General features: G+C 41.9%; 1 protein-coding gene and 1 long non-coding RNA gene across 5 annotated transcripts in view; one reads left to right on the top strand and one right to left on the bottom strand.

Annotated features, from left to right (window-relative positions):
• Positions 1-19364, top strand: part of FNDC3B (fibronectin type III domain containing 3B) — a 348034-nt gene that overhangs the window by 276084 nt on the left and 52586 nt on the right. For all 3 annotated transcript variants that reach the window (XM_070466411.1, XM_070466412.1, XM_070466413.1), the window contains 8 exons: positions 4500-4624; positions 5851-6025; positions 8065-8151; positions 9358-9496; positions 11527-11598; positions 14147-14265; positions 16116-16221; positions 17088-17260. In XM_070466411.1, the coding sequence (XP_070322512.1) occupies positions 4500-4624; positions 5851-6025; positions 8065-8151; positions 9358-9496; positions 11527-11598; positions 14147-14265; positions 16116-16221; positions 17088-17260 (996 nt within the window). The remainder of the gene's footprint in view (positions 1-4499; positions 4625-5850; positions 6026-8064; positions 8152-9357; positions 9497-11526; positions 11599-14146; positions 14266-16115; positions 16222-17087; positions 17261-19364) is intronic.
• LOC139034753 (uncharacterized) lies at positions 4364-5853 on the bottom strand. 2 transcript variants are annotated; one of them, XR_011487294.1, is made up of 3 exons: positions 5761-5853; positions 5524-5595; positions 4364-5112 (listed from the first exon to the last, which is right to left on the bottom strand). It is a non-coding gene; the product is annotated as an uncharacterized lncRNA (long non-coding RNA). The 2 variants fall into 2 exon arrangements; XR_011487295.1 differs by having other exon boundaries at positions 4364-5109.

Here is a 19364-nt window from a genome sequence, read left to right as displayed (position 1 = left end):
TATGTCTCACACGCCTCCACACTGCCTTCTTTCACCCCTGCTGGTCTGAGATTGGGTCCTTTCACAGTCTGGCAGAAAGCTGGCACTCTTCAGAATGTAGCAGGAACTTTGTAGGACCTAAAAGAACATCTGGACTCTGATTTTTATTAGGACTTGTAACCAAATGTGTGACCCTTCTATCAAGGGAGTGAAAATGAGGATGGAGGGGGACAGACGTGGGCAGAGTGGAGCTTTCTGAGTGTGGGATGGCTGGGACCTGCCCCCCAAGAGAATCCGCACACCACCACCCGCCCGCCCCCACTGCTGCCCCGTACTGTGTGAGTCGAGAACTGAAAAGAGCCCCTTGTTCACTAAGGATCAGGTCAAAGAGATGTACAGACTAGGTTCAGTGAATTCTGGCAAATTGAGTTCAGTGGCATCAGGGACCCGGCCTCCTGGAGGGCTGGAGCTTAAGCTGATCAGTGGAGTCTAGAATATAGATTCTATGCCAAGTATTTCTGTTCAATGGTAACAAGAGGTGATGGAGGCCAAACAGGAGCTTGGGACTGTGGAAAGACTAATCTGATATATGTCGTGTACATGACTGAGCCGCCTGCAAATTGAGTGCTTTTCTGAGAAGCAGTTTTAACCAGAAGTGGAGGATAAGTGCCCTGGGTGGAAAACAGTTCCATTTGTCCCAATGCCCAGGACTATGAGTGGGTGCTTGCAGGCTAGGTCTGAGTGTAGGATGATGCATATTAGCGAGAACTGTGAACTCACGAGTGAGAAGAGGAACTCAGCTGAAAAAAGAAGCAGCGTGGGTTTGTGATGCCTCACTCCCCACCAAGTGAGCACCTTGAAGTCTCTTCACACACAGCTGGTTTGTCTCCAAAATTTCTTCACGTTCTAGTGAAGATTAACCTTGTCCTTGAGTGAACTTCAGTGTGCGTGGTAGGAAAAAGCATTTGGGCATGCCCAGGATTATGAAATGGAAACAAGTCAGGGAACCCTGAAAATCTGTTCTTTTTGGCCTGTGGACACTGGCAGTAGGGAGCTGGTCCAGAACATGCTGGGGCTTCATGTCCAATGAGGTCAGTAGTGTGGTGGCTAGGTCTGTGCCAGAACGATCGCATTTCCAGCCTCCAGTGTGGATTTCCAGCCTCCTCTCACCTCTGCTCTCACTGGGTGAAGTTTTCTTTCCTTCCTGGGAGAAGAGGCACTCGAGTGCTTATCTCAGAGAGATTCTGATCCTGACTGCTCCTGTGGTGCACATCCGTGATCTCCCAACATGCAGAATCAGGGTGCTCCTGGCCATCCATGTCTCAGCTTTGCCCTCGTGGGGCAACTAGCTCCTCGGCCTATCACGCTCCCCTCTGTGTGACACCCCACGTGTGGCCTCGCAGCAGTGGCTGAGCAGGGCAACGCCTCAGCCATGGGTGTCTCTGCTGCCTATGTTTGACCAGATTATTGAAGACAGCAGGCCTGCAGTGTGGGGACCATGTTTTTGCAGGAAAGTTTGCATGAAGCTAACTTTAACCTATTAAGACGTAGGTTATTCTTTCCAGGTACAGCTATTATGTCTCAGTAATCCTGTGTGCTTTAAATTAGACTTTATCAGAAGAGGGAACATGATACAGATTATAATATCTCAATCATTTGGAGCCACGCTACCTATCAAATATGGAAGTTGTGATTTACTGTTTGTAAAACTTCACTAACCACAGTGGCTTGGACATATTTAATTCCCGATAAACAATTGAACTATCACTCCTGTCCATTTCTCTGAGTCTTTAAATCTTCTAAACATTATATTTTTTAAACCCTACCCATTTCTGTCAACAGGAAGAACTGGATAATATTTAATTTATAAATGCTATTTGCAACCTGGGGTCACGCTTGGTTTACAAACAGATTCTTACATCGCCTGTGCCTTTGACTGTGTACTTACTCTGATGCCCAAGCCTGAAGCCATCAGAGAAACTGGCGTGGTCTTCCATGGAAGATTAGGGTGACTCAGGAGCCATCCCACGTGGGAGCCCACAGTGTTCCCCATCTTCACTGGCCCACCTCTTAGCGGTAGATTACCTTTGCACTGCAGAGACTCTTGTGAATATTAATTTTCTTTCTTCCCAGGTATCCCGGTTATATTAAACTCCTTGTCATACATGAGTATTTTATTTTATTCAAGAACTTCTCTTGTTTGAAATATTTTAACCTACTTCCTCTCCTCTTTTTTTTTGTTTTGTTTTATATTCAGTAACTTCTAAAAATTTACCAGTAAGCTTTACTTTTTTAACTCTGTGAAACATTTGTACTCTCACCCCTTCATATTCTACAAGTACTTTTTCTAAAACTTGATTCTGAACTTCCACCAACTCTGGGTCATTCTCTGTGTTCTTGAAGTTCATGCACATAGTAGGATATCGGGAAAGGTACAAAATTTGGCATGATTTACCTAAACAAGCTGGAGTTTATCTAGTAATTGTTCTTGATCCTGAAGTAGAATTTTTTTTTTTTTAATGTTGGCAATATAGGAAAACCTCGTAAAGGTCACAGAACGACTCTCTCTCTCAGTTCTTTAGTGAGCCCCAGTGCTCTGGCCCTTTAAAATAAAAGTCTAGTTCCCATCATTGATGCCTCCCCACTCTTTTTTTCTCATTTAAACCACAGGCTGGTTTCTGCCATATTAAAGCAAATCAACCTGGTAAGGAACAGACTGACTTTTATTTACTGGCTGTAGTTCTAAGCACCAGAAATGGGCAAAGGAGACCAAACAAAGAATAGGAAAAACGAGGCATTGAAGGGGAGCCAACCTGGGTTTGGAAGGCTTCCGTGGCGGCAGGATGTGCCTTTCTTGCACTGTTTACTCTGAGCTCAGAAATAGAGGAGGAAAAAAGGTGGATCACGCTACTGCTTGAAATGGATACAGAACATACCAGAGCGTGCAGCGCATGGAGTATAATCAGACACTGGATGTAATTATGCAAATGTATGCATAAACGGCTGTCCTTTGAATAAATTGTCTGCAGCAGCCTTAATACTCAAGGTTAAAGTAAGCATAAGGGCATGATTTGCCAGCCACAGAGTGACTTTGCCCAAGTCGCAGCTGAAAAACATATGCTTTACTGCCCCATTCCAACCCCACCCCTACCATTTTTCATCATTGTACCTGACTGTGTGTTGAACCCTTGATAATATGAACTTTGGCTCTTTAAGACTGTTAGGGCTTCTGCTCTTTTCCTTGGAAAGGGTACCACCTTGCTTCAGAGGGGAGATTGGGAAAAGTTTGAGGATGACTGTGGTATGGTGATTTTTAATCTGTTCAGCCTAGTGATACTTCAAGCTAGTTGTATGCTTATTTTGAATTAAACTTCACCTGGGATTTTTTTTTTTAAGCAGTAAGCATTTGGAGGCCTATTTAAAGCAAGGAAATGCCTACATTTTCTAAGGAGAAAAATGTGCTTTCTTTGTTTTTTATATAATAGAGAGCTTCAAACATAGTCCTGAAAGTCCTGGGCTTGGCTGATTAAAATGCTGAGATTCATCTAGCATTAGCATGTGATTTTCTTTTGCATGAACATAGATAAACTACTGTGAATTATGGGTGTGAAACATTCTAGAAAACTGCTGATATGAGTATTCTATGCCTCTGAGCATGGCACAGAATAGTTTTGTTTTTTTTTTTCTTCTTAGATCTATTAAGAGAACCCACTGGAGTGGTTTTTTTTTTTTTTTTACTTCAAGGAATTTGAAGCATCATATAAGGCTAGGAATGCATAAAAATGTGTTTCCAGCCTCATAAAACACTTAAGAATGGCTGTAACACACATAAATGAATTGAACTGATGTTCCAAGTCCTCGTCAGACATTCAGCTCAACTACTAGCCTTGATAGAAGTCCCAGATTGTCCAAAGCACTGCTTTGAGACCAGATGTGGACAAGAGTTAGTCAAAGGCATGTGCCCAGCGTTTAGGGATGAGCGTGCAAGCAGCTCACCAGCCGGAATGTACAGGTGTGGGCTTGGGAGCTGCCACAGAGCAGGAGAGAGAGAAGACCAGGGAGGTGGTCGGGGGGGCAGGGGAGGAACATTTGTGACCTGCGGGGCTGCATAGATTGATCCTTGAGTGCTGAGCCGTCTGAGGAAGACTATACAGTTCTAAGCTAGCGATCCTGTGAGGCTGCAGATGCACTCTAATGGTCCAGATTGGGCCATTTGACCAAGTGAGGAAGAAGATCTGAGAAACTGGGATCCTTAACTTGAGCATTGCCCTGTGCCTGAAAAGGGCTTTCTATTTTGTTGACCAAAGTCCTCTTTCAAAATACCTCAGGTATGGTACACCACCTGCCTCAGTAACAGAATTGTCTGTAGTGCCTGTGTTAAGGATGGCGTTTCATTGTAGAATGCTTTTCTTCTCTTGGTTTTGTTCATTGAAGCTAGAAAATTAAGCAGTTATTCAAAATGCTCCTTCATTTTCTTATTTATTTTTTTAAACTTTATGTACATTGTTGTTTTCTTTTAGGGAAAAAGAAACAGTGGTTTCAGACAGTGCTTCTTTGGGAGCCAGAAGCACTGCAAGTTGACAAAGCTGTGCCCAGCCATGGGGTACACGTTCCGGCTGGCTGCTCGGAATGACATTGGCACCAGGTATGGTGTTGCCCAGTCCTCGCACCTTTAAGCCTCTGTGTGGTGCCCCTGAGTCCTCCTCTCACGTTGCTGAAAGGTGAGGTCGCCTGCTGCCTCAACACTGCACCAGCTGGAGATTTTCCAAAAGAGAATCCTACTCAGAGGCTAGAAGGCCCTTTCCAAGGTGATAAACGCCACTGTGTGTCCTCTTTGCAGCCTTGCAGGTTGTAATGCAGAAAGGCCCACTAGGGGTCTCAGAGAATCAAGGTAAAGGTAACTACAGATTTTGAAAGGGAATCCTCTGAGGACTTTATTTTTCAGATGCTGTGCCTTTTTCTTTCATCACTTTAGCAAGCTACTCGTTCAGTTGCCTTTTTCAATTATGTCTGAGTGTTTCCTGATACAAAGAACGAGTTGCTGGGCCATCCATTGTTGTCAAGCCCAGGCAGATAGTCACAAGACTGGAGAGAATCTGGACTGGGTAGGACTCACGGCTTGCCTCCAAGCTGCTAGGGAAAGGCGAGAACAGGTTTATGGTGAAGCATCAATAGATTAAAAGTGCCTTGAAAAGACCATATTTCAATTGCACTGCCTGGGTAACTGTTGATTAAGGGAAAAATCTTTTTCTTTCATCACTGCTTGTTGAAAATCTTCTTAAAGGTTCAGCACATGATTGGTCCCAACCCTTTATTCAGCCTAAAGAGCTTGTTAAGATCACAAGCTTTTCAGCCCTCTTTCCCTACCCATGATAGCCATTGTATTTTTAGAGTTCACTAGTTGAACAGTCATAATGATAAAGGCTTCTACAGCTTCAGAATTTATAAATGAATTAAAAGCATCCACAAACTTTTGGAAAACGGCAGTGTACATATTTGTAAAACATTTATTTTATCAACAGACAGTTGTTTGCCCTTATAAACCTTGATTTGACAGTTCCTTGGTAGCTGTGGCTCATAGCTTGTCACCATCACACTGTGCTTACTCCTAGGTGCCTGTTGGGGGAAATACATTTTTAAACATATTGTCCTGTAACACAGTATGCTTTTCTAGTAGTAGACTAAGTAGGGAGTGGGTGATTGGGGCCCATTGAAGTTGGGGAGGAACTCACACAAAGGATCCTGCCTTTGCTCTCTGAACCTGTCAGGCCACAGCCTTACCAGCCCAAGCCAGTCACACGGTAGCTTTTGAAATGCCGAGACTCCTCCACATGCTCCTACGTGTGTCTCATCGGGTCTGTTTCTCCCCAGCGGGTTCAGCCAAGAGGTGGTGTGCTACACGTTAGGGAACATTCCTCAGATGCCCTCGGCACCAAGACTCGTTCGAGCTGGGGTCACATGGGTCACACTGCAGTGGAATAAACCAGAAGGCTGCTCACCTGAGGAAGTAGTCACCTACACCTTGGAAATCCAGGAGGACGAAAATGTAAGTCTGGCACACGTCATACTTCTGTGTGCATTCCGTAAAGTCAGTTTTATCACAGCTACAGGGTACACTGTGAAATTAGATTCACTGCCTAAATTGGAAACCAGACTCTTAATTTCTGTCAGTGCAACCACCAGGAGAAACCTGTCCTTCGCACAGTCTTCCCCAGATCAGTAAATGGCATCCCCGACCTTTCACTTGGGGAAGCCAGAAACCTGTGGGGCCGTCCTTGACCTCATATGTGTGTTGTGTTGTTGCGTTAGTCATTCAGTCATGTCTGGGCCCATGGACTGTAGCCCACCAGGCTCCTCTGTCCATGGACTTCTCCAGGCAAGAATACTAGAGTAGGTTGCCATTCCCTTCTCCAGGGGATCTTTCCAACCCGGGGATCAAACCCAGGTCTCCAACATTGCAGGCAGATTCTTTACCGTCTGAGTCACCAGACCTCATATGTAATCAGTGAACAAATGCTTGTAAATCTCCCTTCCAAAGTTACCCAGACATCTGATTGTTTCTCAGCATCTGCACAGCTACTATACTTTTCCAGCCCCCATCATCTCGCCCCTGGGTTGTTGGAATGGCCTCTTAAGTATTTTCTCTACTTTCATCCTTACACTCTGTTCTCCACATGAAGCCAGAGTGATCCTGTTAAATAAAATACGGCATATCAGTGCTCTGCTCAGAACTCTTCCCATCTCAGTGCCTTCCCTTCTCTTCCAGAGGAGAAGTCAGTACTCTTATGATGACTTCCAGGTCCACCGAATTCAGGGTCTTCATCCCTGACCTTGTTCCTGCTGCTGTCATCTCGCTGGGCGCACCAGCCATGCCCTCCCACAACACCTATGCGACCCTTGTGCCCTCTGGCTCACATGCCCCTTCAGATACCTTTGAGTCACTTCCCTCGTCCCCTTCAGGTCTCTTCTCACATGTCACCTCTTTAGAGAGCCCCTCCCTGACCGCCTTGTATGACAGCATTGTCCAGGAGCTCTTTCCGTGGTGATGGAGATGTTCTGTAATTTGTGCTGTGTAATAAGATAGAGCCTAGCCACACATGGCAGTCGAGCAGTTGAGATGTGGCTGTCAGCCCACGGAACTGAATTTTTAATTGGATCTAATTTAAATTGGAAGAGCTGCATGTGACTGCTTCATTGAGCCTGGGGAGCTATAGAAAGCAGTTCTCCCTCGCTCTGTCACTCACTCTGTTCTCTTACCCACCTTTATTTTTCATCTTATAGCACTTAACACCACACAACATGCTTCATATTTGTATGCAGAGTGTTTCTAATTGCTTTCTCCAGCTGTCATATAGTTTCTGATGGGCAAGGCTTTGTTCTCGGGTGGTGCTAAACCTCTAGAGTGTGGAAGAGAGCCTGGCGCATCAGAGGTGCTTTGAGATCGGATGGATGAATGGGAGTGGATCGATGGATGCATGCATGACTAAGAATACTGTTGTATGAATTCCGTACAGTTAGCTGTCAGTGGGACATTTAGCCCGTTGAAGGCCTATATCTTCCCCATCCAAGCTCGCCTTTCCCCATTGGCCAGAAGAAGACACTATGTCAGAAATCCCAACCCCATAACACATTGCAGCTTGACCGTGAGGACTTCGGCACAAGAGCCTTTTTTCACGACAACGTTGTTAAATAATTTTTTTTTAACTGCATACTGCTTCATTAATTTGGTAGTTAAACTATTTAAAATTCTTATTGAGTAACCAGAAAAAGTTTGCTCTGTGAGGAAAGTATATGGTGGCATCTATTCCAAAGCAAATTTGCACTCTTTGAAAGAGAGAGAATTGTTCTCTTTCACATTAGTGCTAGTCTCACAATAAAAGTGCCCAGATCAGGACAGATTATGATGTGATAACAGTTAAAGTTTTACTTAAAGCATCCTGGGATTCTGGCCCTATTTTTGCTATAGCTGCCAGACTTCTGGCCCACTGTGATGTTGGAAGGAGGCAGTATAAAACTCCTACATACAAGGGATTTAATGCCCAGATTTTATGATACTGATGTTTCTTTCTGGATTTGCCTTTTCAGGATAACCTTTTCCACCCAAAATACACTGGAGAGGATTTAACCTGTACTGTGAAAAATCTCAAAAGAAGCACACAGTATAAATTCAGGGTAAGTCAGTTATTTGGGTACTTGAAATGCTTAAAAATGAAGCTCTTTTATGTTTTACCCCTTTATCATTTTAAGTCAACTGTACAGGTTAAAAACTTTTTTAAGGTTGCTGCACTTTACATTTTTAAAGTAGTATCTATAAAATACACACCATACTTTAATTTTAAAACCCACCCCCAACTTTTGAGAAAAGAAACCTGTCACTCTAATGTGCTATAATAAATTAATATAACAACGAGGCTAGATGCCCTTGCCCAGGAAGATTCAGACCAGGTGCCCAGCATACCTGTCTCTCACCTGCACTTTACATCCTTCTGAAGAGTTTCTTCTTTTCATCAGATTTCCTTTTTTTTCATTGTCCTGTGCTCTTTTGCCCATTTTCTCTTTCTCAGCCCTTTTTCGTTTTCTCGTCTGTTACCTACGCCCCTCCCCGTTAGGCTCTGGACAAGCACTGCTAATGGCACCATGGGCCATTGTGTTGGAGCAGAAGACAGTTTTGCCATCTCGTTAGGAGAGAGGAGACAGCAGGCTGCCTTCTCTGCTGCCTTACCCTTTACTGATCCTAGCACAGCACTGCACTTTCTAGTGTAACAGTGCGCGTTTTGGAGAGATGTGGCTGTCTTCTGATTCTCTCTTTCCTTCTCTTAATTAGTGAACCAAATCATGTTATTTAACTTGTAGGAGTCACTGAGTAAATATTTGTCAGATTATCAAGTGGAATGTGTGACTACTAAAGGAAAATGATAGTTTTTGATATTTTAAAAAACCTTGCTATTCGATGGCTGTTTATATCAGAGGTATGCTGCCAGCAGTTCTCCACAAGGTGGCATTGTCCTACTCCTAAATAATCAAGGTTAGCATGGTTCTTTATATCTGCTTCCCCCCCACCCCCACATTTTCCTTCCATAAAACAAAATGAACTGGGTGGTGACATACTGGTTTTGTTTTGTGTTCTTGAAAAGGTAAAAATGTCTTTACCTAAAACCTACCTTGTTTCATTTTTAATTGTTAAGTAAACTATACAGAAAATAAGTACTCCTTTAAAGAAACACTTATAAATTAGTAGTTTGGGATTGTGAGAGAGTGAGGGAGAGTATGTGTGTGTATCTGAGTTCATGGATGCCTTGATCTTGCCATGTTGAAAGTCACCACTGGTTTAAGACCTACTATATAAAGCATATGAATGTGTTATTGGTTGTGTTACAGCTGACTGCTTCTAATATGGAAGGGAAAAGCTGCCCAAGTGAAGTTTTGGTTTGTACAACGAGTCCTGACAGGCCTGGACCACCTACAAGACCCCTCATTAAAGGACCAGTTATGTCTCATGGCTTTAGTGTCAAATGGGGTATGTTTTATTGCTATTGCTACTGCTGCTTTTTGACAGATTATTTAAAAACTTGATTAGTTTCAGTAGTGACAAACCAGTTGACAAAGAAACCATATTATCTGAGGGAGTTTTACATGTTTGAAATATATATATTAGAAATATCCTGACAATGCCACCAGTTGATAAATTGACAATTGCAAGAGCATTTCATTTACTTCATGATTTTCCTGTAAGACACTTCTTCTGCCTGTATTTTAATGTATTAATGATTTGTATGTGGTAGTCTCTGAATATATCATTCTTCAGTAACTTTCCCTTAAAATGTAGCAATATTTAATATGAAAATTGATATATAAAGTTCGTATTGAAAATAGATTTCAAATTTAGGTTAAGTTGTATTAGATTTTACAGAATGATTAAGTTACAATGAATTAGGAAGACTTCAGTTTTTGTTGTTTGTATATAATCAGAAGTCTTGGACTTTAGGAAGTTTCCATATTGAAGTTCATTATATGCTATTTGTAGGAATCTGATAGAAGGATATTGTGTCTCACCTGCCGGATGGGTTATTTCAATGAAATGAATGCCATTAGAATGTTGAGAGACGTTTGCAATTGTATGTGAAACTGTTATGATGTGTATGATCATCACTAACATCATATAATAGTAGTAACTACCTAACAGACAAAAAAAAGAAAAGATTTTACCTGGCAGTTAAGTGATATAAAGGAAATGTAAAGCATAACTAAATCATTAGTGGAGACCAACCACTGAGACATATCACTGTTTGAAGTTATGTGGTAATTTCGAGGCAGAATTATTCCCTGAAACATGGATATGATTAAAAGAAACAAAAAAATCTAGGTGTGCTTTTTGCCAGATCTAAAGCTTCTTTTCTCAGAATATCCTAGAAATCTCTGTCAATGCTAAATATTTACTTTCATGGTTAACTGTTAAGTCGCTCAGTCTTGTCCAACTCTGCAACCCCGTGGACTATAACCTGCCAGGCTCCTCTGTCCATGGGGTTTCCCAGGCAAGAATACTGAAGTGGATTGCTATTCCCTTCTCCGTGGGATCTTCCCGCCCCAGGGATTGAACCTAGGTGTCCTGCGTTGCAGGCGGTTCTTTCAGCATCTGAACCACCCAGGAGGCCCCGTGTGCCATAATATTTAACTATTTAATTATTGCTATAAATATCTACTACTGAAATTCATGTGTATTAATGGAAGTTACAGGTGAAAAGAGACAGGAATTAAAGTTTCTAAATCTATATGAGTAACCCGAGATTATGTCTAAAACATAGAGATGGCCAATTGATAGTAGAGGCAACTTCTGTGTCGTCTTGAAAAAGGGTATTTTTCTGCTCAGAAAAGAAAATTCTTGCAGGCCCTGGGTTAGCAGTAGACAAATAGCTGAGGTACACAGGGTTCTAGTAACGAGCCAGAACCTCTTTCTCAGACTGCCTCTTTGATACAGGTTCCAGGTGATATGATTTTCTATTAGGTTCACTTGGGATGTAAGTTTGCTTAGTAGCAAACTGTGGTGAACATATTTGTTATATTCTGGTGTTTTATTTATTTCATCAGTAATTTCTACACCTCCGTTTCCCTCTCTTTCCATCTCTCCAAAGAATCTGCTCATGATGATTTAAGTGAAATAATAAATAAAATAATTTTTGAAAAGAAGTACATGAATTTCGTTTTATATAAAAACCACAAAATATTGAAGAACAGGCTTTAGAATTCTCAAAATAAATATTTGACCATAACTCTTAGTAAAATAAGGTCATATTTTGAGTTTTGTTCATGTTTCACTAAATGCTAACCTTTCGGCATTTGTAGCTCTGTAACCTTTGCATAGAAAGTTTCGTGGTGTTTTTGTTTCTTTTGTTTTTCAAGTAAGGCGTTGGGCGAAATGTTATACGTGTCTTTTAGTTGAATCCAGAATTTATACAGTCTAATGTTACATGGTTCTGTGTATTCTAATAATGTTTACTAACAAAAGTCAATATGCTTTTATAACTAATAAAACATTTGCTTACTCTCCAGATCCTCCAAAGGACAATGGTGGTTCAGAAATACTCAAGTACTTGCTGGAGATTACTGATGGAAATTCTGAAGGTGAAGTTTGTAGAAACTCTTATTCAAGTCCTGTTTTCTAATAAGATAAACATCTATAATAATAGTGGGTGATCATTTATTCTCTTGATAGAGGTACTATGGTAAATGGACTTTAGTCACATGTTGACAGTTTTTTCTTTGAAACACAGAATCAGGGATCAGTCTGCTGGATATGCATATTTGTATCATGCTTCTTAAAATTTTTGTCACTTCTTTAAGTCAAAGTGAAGTCGCTCAGTCATATCCGACTCTTTGCGACCCCATGGACTGTAGCCCACCAGGCTCCTCCGTCCATGGGATTCTCCAGGCAGGAATACTGGAGTGGGGTGCCATTTCCTTCTCCTCTTTAAGCCAAAGGTCCTCATTAATAGAATAAATGTTTTTCACCTCTCTTGCCATACTTTCTGTAGAAATTCTTATAAGCAGAGAGTGTCAGAGGCAGTCAGCAGGAAGAATAAAGCAGTGCGCAGAGGATGACAACATATCGCTGTGGGTTGCTGACAAGCAGAACACACTGTAACAATTCAGGAAATGTCTTCATTCTTGTTGTGATTTCTCAGATTATTTAATCATTACTACTTACTAATCGTTACATTACTACTAGGTGAGCAAAGTGGGACAGTATTAGAGACCAGATTCCTTCCATAGTGTTTTCTAAAAAATGCTTAGATCTTCTTTCTAATAAAATTTATTGCTCTAATAGAAAAAAGTAAAGTCCTCAGAACTATAAAAATGACACCTGTCTCATCACCACTCTAATGATCCCTGTAAACGATTACTTTGTTTTTTAAAGTGATGCACATGGTGGGCCGGGGCAGGGGGGAAAGAGTTAACAGCAACTTTTACAAACAGTCTGTGCAGGTGTGTGGCTTGCTTTTTATTCTGTGCCATGATAGCCACCTGGAATGTTTTATTTTCACATCAGTTGGGCCTACCCTATTTTAAGCCAAAAAACATGAAAATACTCTGAGATGGGCATAGCTGTTCTTAACATAAAATCACATTCTATGCTAAAAACCAGACCTTTGAGAGAAGTCATGTATATTCAGTGTCTCCTTGTGAAAAACTAAATATATATTTTTTTTATTTGTTGGAGGCTGATTACTTTACAATATTGTAGTGGTTTTGCCATACATTGACATGAATCAGCCATGGATATTTTGAAGTTTTGTGGCTCTCCTGACCACTGATTAAAAGTAGATGCCATTCTGCACTTAAAGTTAACAGTGTGCTAGCGCATGACATCAGTGATTAATTCAATCTCTGTACTCCTTGATCCTAGTTGCCTTTTCAGTGCAGGTCATCTAATCAGTTATGTCAGAATGACTGTCTTTATTATTCTGCCTTCTTCCTATATGGCCCTTGTGCATGTGACTTCATTGTAGAAAGAAAGTGAAGTCGCTCAGTTGTGTCCAATTCTTTGCAACCCTATGAACCATAGCCTACCAGGCTCCTCCATCCATGGAATTTTCCAAGCAAGAGTACTGGAGTGGGTTGCCATTTCTTTCGCCAGACTTTATTGTAAATCTGGCTTAATAAGCAGCTGAGAGTATCTGTGGAAGTTAGTAACTATCGTGTGTGTGTGTATATGTTAGTCGCTCAGTCATGTCTGACTCTTTGCAACCCCATAGACTGTAGCCCTCCAGGCTCTCTGTCCATGGGATTCTCCAGGCAGAAATATTAGAGTAGGCTGCCATTTCCTTCCATGTAACTGTCATGGAAGAGGGTAAAAGTATTTTCCCTAAAACAACTGCATGGAGTAAAACGCTCCTTTCAAATAGTCTGCTGGGAACATAGTGTTAGTGGAAGCAAAGCAGAGGAGGAATAAATGTCCTGGTTGGTTGAAGCAGCCTCCGCCGCGTGCTCTTCGCGAAGTGGCATCAGCCTCACCCAGGCCCCTCAGTGGCCCGCTTGCTTTCTTTAATCCCCGGCGGTGGTTAGATAACTTGGGTCAAACTGAGTGTTTCATCTTTAATGTCACTGTCTTGGGTATTTTTGTCTTAAGTGGGGCTCCATGGAGACAGCAGGCCTTTCCCCAGAGGACTTGGTCTATATGGCAGGGGTGGGGCGGGGGAGTTCACTTGCTGTGACCTCCAGGCAGATAAGAACTGGGAGAAGCTCTTCAGTGATGCCCTGGGCTGACCAGGAACCTCATGGCTGAGCCTGCTTCCCCCTGCCCAGCTGGCCCCAGGGGCTTCTCACACCATTACCACTTGCCAGCTTGCTCAATGCCATCTGCTGCTGTGGGGCCAACTACAGATTTCATGTGCTTTCCAGCATCCAAACCTCACAGTCAGCAAATGTGATCATGGTAATATTAAGTAGTGTAACCAGCAGTGCTAAGCATTAAAAATGCCTCCGTGTTATTTTAGTTATTTAATTTTGTAAAGGAAATGGAAAGAGAGCCCTGTGACTGTTTAAAAAAGAAGAAAAGAATCAGAGATGCTCGTTTTCATGGAAACCACTTAGAGCTTTTTCTTATCAGGAATGGTTGATACTATTACATTTTTACAAAAAGCGTAAACTCACACATGGTCTTATTTTGCAGCGAGTCAGTGGGAAGTGGCCTACAGTGGGTCGGCTACAGAGTACACTTTCACCCACTTGAAACCAGGCACTTTGTACAAACTCCGAGCATGCTGCATAAGTACTGGTGGACACAGTCAGGTTGGTTTTGTTTTGGTGTAAAAGTAAACATCTTTGGTCAAATTCAGACAGCCTGTCTGTAACATCAGAATAAATTGCTTCTTAAAAATATATCTTGGTACTACAGCCTGCCATGGTATCGCATCAGAGTTTTCTGAATTGTGCTTTAGAGGATATAGAAAGATAGACCCAGATGATTCTCAACTGAATTGTGCTGCTTTCCAAGACTTGGGCATGACCACGTCACAGGTGAAAATTGAGGGTGGTCTACAATTTGCATTGGCTAACAAATACAGGGGGTGAACCTCAGTTATTGAAATGATAGAAAAGCTTAGGATTTAGAGCAAAAAGATACAACCTCCATCCAGCTCAGCTTTGCTGTTACTTTGGCAGTGTTGTAAGAATGTGAGACACACCTTCCTCTTGATACTTTACTGCCATCTGCTGGAAAATGATTGTAAAGCCACATATACCTAGGATGACCGAGCTGAATTGCATCTCCTGCAATTGCGCAGTGCCCAACCTATACATCTGTAGGTAGCGCCAGTTCTCTTGTTGTCTGCCTTTTTTTAAATTGAAGTATAGTTGACTTAAAATATTATATGTTTCCTGTCACAACACAGTGAGTTAATATTTTTATACGTTACAGAATGACCACCACCATTGTCTACAATTTATATGACCTTAGACCAACCATTCAACATGTCAGGAAACTTGGCTTCAACCTCACAGAAGCACACATGAAGTGTTCTAGAAGTGAGATTGTTATCTAAATGATGAACATTTAGAAAGTGAGAGGCAATATGGTAAAAAACATCTTCGTCGTACAGATATTTAGCATTGTGGTTTTGAAACCATTAGTATTGAGAGAGAGAGAGAGAGAGCAGAAGATGGCTTATAGTCCTGGACTGGGTTGACTTCTCAGGAGAACAGCTGCTGGTAGGTGCAGAATTTTGCCAGTCAACCCACCTCTAACACCATCATATGTTTATTTTCTCCACGCTGCCCCCCCCCCCCCCCCCCCCCCCCAAGGATAGCAGTATTGTGAAGTCTAGACTGTATATTTAGACAGAATTCTCAGGTTAAAAAAAAAAGGTCCAGCTCGACGATATTTATACAGTGTCTCCCAGGGTGAGCTTGGTTGACCTCAAAGTCACAGGTGATTGGCGAGCTTCTCTGACATGCGAGGTGCTGCTCGAGGCTGCGCAGAGGCCGCGGTGCCCCTTGAGTGTATAAACACATCTCCTCTGCACCGCGTTTCCTTAAGGAGAGGGATGAGGCTGGTTGAGCTGCATATCTCTACCGTGTTCCTCATATCTCAAAAAGGGGTCAGCTTCCATTCTGCCAGCCTTACACAGCCAGATCCTGCAAAAAAGAAGCCCTGATGATTTTAACGTTAGCAGAACCTGCTGGTTAATGTCACACTCAGCTGACTTTTTTGCTTTTCTGCTCTGTGTGTAGATGTGGGCCATTTATGGCACCATTTAAAAACCTCATCCAGCTGATGTTTTGTGTTCTCCTCTGTCCTCAGGAAGTGTCTAATTTTTAGTTTAAAGGGAAGTAACTGTGTGCTTGGGATGCACAACAGTCAAAATGTCAGTCTGCAAATCTGACACCAGCAATAATTATTTTTACCAGTGCCATATGCATATGTCCGTACTTAAAACATACACAAACATACACGTGCACCACACACAGAGAGACGAAGGATCTGATTGGGTGAGAAGTGTCCACATTCAGTGTGTGACACCCCCCCCCCCCCACCTGCTTTGGCAGCATTTGCTCGTATGGAGTGGAATTTGCCTGGTATGTAGAGCTCTAAAAAATGCATAGTAACTAAGAGACGGTTCTCTCTGATGTTTCTCCTGCAGTGTTCTGAAAGTCTCCCTGTTCGCACTCTAAGCATTGCACCGGGTCAGTGTCGCCCACCGAGGGTTTTGGGTAGACCAAAGCACAAAGAAGTCCACTTAGAGTGGGGTGAGTGACCACATTTTCACCTCGCCAACTTGGACCATTGGAGGTTGAGTTTAAGACTTACTGCTTTGTAACTAAGATTCAGGTCTTTCTTCTGAAAACCAGCTTTGTGTCTATTGAAAGTGTCCATATTCTGTTTAATGTACGTGGGCTTGGGTTTGTGAATGCCCAGCACTGTGGCCCATCCTCCTGGCCCTGATGGTGCTGCACATGCTGTTCACCCTCTGCCCTCAGAGGGCACTGTTCTAGAAAATGTTTCAGAGCAGGAATTCCTCAACTTTATTCATAAAATAAAAGTTGTGCTTAATAAAGAGGTTAAACCAAGAAATTGTTCACAGGTAGCATCTGATTCCTCCTCACCTTTGCCACCCTCTCGTGTGTGGGTCCTGGTGTTTTACAGTCTCAGCTCAAGCTATGTTAGCATTTCCTGTCATATTAATAATTCATAGCATATGAAATTTCAAATATAAACCTACAGAACTCTCAGACTATTGTTCCCCATCACTTAATGTCTAAATTAAGATGTTATGCCAGTTTGGGGTTCTCTAATTTGATTTAATATGTCCTTTGGTTTCAGGTTAAAAAGAAGATTTTTCTCCCCTCTAATGTAAAAGAATTGCCTAAAAGTTCTATGGTTTTGGAATCACTTTGTTAGTATCATTAAACATACTTGCTTTGAAAAGTATGAATAACATCATTAAGAAACTTTCTTTTGTATCTCTTTCTCTTTTTGAAGTGGGAGTTCTTTTGTAAATATCAAGGACAGGCTACCTACATGATATTTTGCAAGCTTCATAGAAAGTAAGGTGTGATAGGGCCAACCAGAAATATAAAAATATTCTAAGATGAACAACATTCCCCATTCCCAGACGTTCCTGCCTCTGAAAGTGGCTGTGAAGTCTCGGAGTACAGCGTGGAGATGACAGAACCGGAGGATGTGGCTTCGGAGGTGTACCACGGGCCGGAGCTCGAGTGCACCGTGGGAAACCTGCTCCCAGGAACCGTGTACCGCTTCAGGGTGCGAGCTCTGAATGACGGAGGGGTGAGTACATGCTTACTTATCACCACACAAGCATGAGGTCCTGGCACTTCCGTTTCCACCCTCCTAAACTTCCTCGTCTGTATCTGTCCAACCATGACAGCCGTTAAGGAACTGACGTAAAATCTTATTTCTGAAGAAATCCTGCTTTGATTTCATGTAGACCCAGCATTGGAAATTTTGGTTCTTTTGTCCTCCTATTAAGACAGAGTTCAAAGTTAATAAGGACTTTACTGTTTAGATGCCTTTTGGTGGTTTCTTAATTTCCTAGTTTCTCATCGATTATATAAATCACTTATGGGAAATTGGGACTACATAATATTCCTTTGCCATGTTGTCTAAATTACTCAGCAGTGTCTTAGGTCAGTTTTTAAAACTCTGCTGGGGTAGGGGCTAGGGAGACCAGCTTACTTGTTTTTTCTTTATTTCATAGAGCTCTCTGGCCCTTTCTAGTACTCCATTTGAAGCTGTTGAGGTGGGCTATTCAAGATTGAAAGGGTCTGACTATATGCACAAAGGTGATTGGTTTTTTTAACTGCAGAGTGATGTGGATTCATAATGAGAATTGAAGTGACCCAGAAACCATAAGGCTGTTTGGTATGTCACAGATGGGCAGAAACGTAAAAGAAGGTAGAAGGGTGTGGGTAGGACAAAGTGCTGCTAATGCCCTACAGACGGCCAGTGATGTGTATAAATGCATCCTGTGCAAATAAATAGACGTCATTAATCGATGAGGTTTTTATAGGAAAGAAAGCCAAGCTGACAGTGACAGGAAGCTGGCAATGACTTCTCTCGTTCTTGGTGTTCATTCATGCCTTTCTGAAGTGAAGTGTGTTTGTCTTTAATCCGTCTCAAGTTAGCCAGGCCTTAGTTTGAAAACATTTCGTCTGAAGTAGGATTGCAAATCTTGATCAAGAGCTGGATCTCTTCTAATTCACCATGAGGAAAGAATTTCAGATACAGGTGTTTAAATTTTAAAAAGCCCACACACACAAAACTAGACAATTAAAATGTATTGGTGAGAAGATAAGAAAGCCTCTGTACCCTGACTTTTTATAAGTAAAAAGAGGATGGATGGTGATAATCACCAGTGCTGCAGAAGAAACCCTGGTGCTTTTCCCCTTCAACTTTTGAAGAAGATATTTGCCATGATAAAGCGACATGTGCAACTGGACTGATTGAGGTTTACTTTCTCCTTTCACTAATTTATCATTTAAAGAAAGTATCTCAGCCTTATTTTTAAATCCTGTTATATTAAAATTTAACCATATATTTGACTTGTGGGCCTCTTTTGTGGTCTACTCCAGACAGTTTCTCCCCCACCTTCAGTATATTTGCAAGTTATATTAGAAAATGTGAAAGATTTTTTTCTTTATGTTTTTTCCTCCGTTTTGAAAAACACAGTCATATACTTCATTAGCCTGAAAATTGCTTTACTCTCTGCCCCAATTCTTTTAAGTACCACATATTCCACCTTAACCTGGTGCTTCTGGTTCTCTCGATGTGTTTCAAATTTGTAGTGATGATCGTCTCTGAGCAGTGTGGCCACTGATGGTGGGAGGAGGAGAGAAATGCCATATAAACCTTCAGATAGTTGAGATGGTGGCCATGCCAAGAAAACATTAATAGGACTGTTGGTTTCAAATTGGAAAATACAAGTGTCTAGAAGAAATACTCAAAATTTGATAACCAACAATTCCACACAGATTTTTATGCTTTAAAAATTAAACTACAGTGTGCATCTGACTTGGTTTACTTTGAAACGCTCTGAGAAATTAAAGCACAATGCTGTGATGTAGCAAAAGTCAGTGTTTTTTATTTCTTGAAGTGAAGTTGCTCAGTCGTATCCGACTCTTTTGTGACCCCGTGGATTGTAGCCTACCAGACTCCTCCGTCCATGGGATTCTCCAGGCAGGTATACTGGAGTGGGTTGCCATTTCCTTCTCCATGGGATCTTCCCGACTCAGGGATCGAACCCTGGTCTCCCTCATTGGAGGCAGACACTTTAACCTCTGAGCCACTGGGGAAGCCCTTTTATTTTTAGGTCACAGCAAAAATGTATAGTAAATCAACTTTCTAATCCTTTTGAATTAAAAAAAATAAAATG

The sequence above is a fragment of the Odocoileus virginianus genome, chromosome 4 (assembly GCF_023699985.2).
Source record: "Odocoileus virginianus isolate 20LAN1187 ecotype Illinois chromosome 4, Ovbor_1.2, whole genome shotgun sequence".
Taxonomy (NCBI): Eukaryota; Metazoa; Chordata; class Mammalia; order Artiodactyla; family Cervidae; genus Odocoileus; species Odocoileus virginianus.
This window is presented reverse-complemented; position numbering and strand designations above follow the sequence as displayed.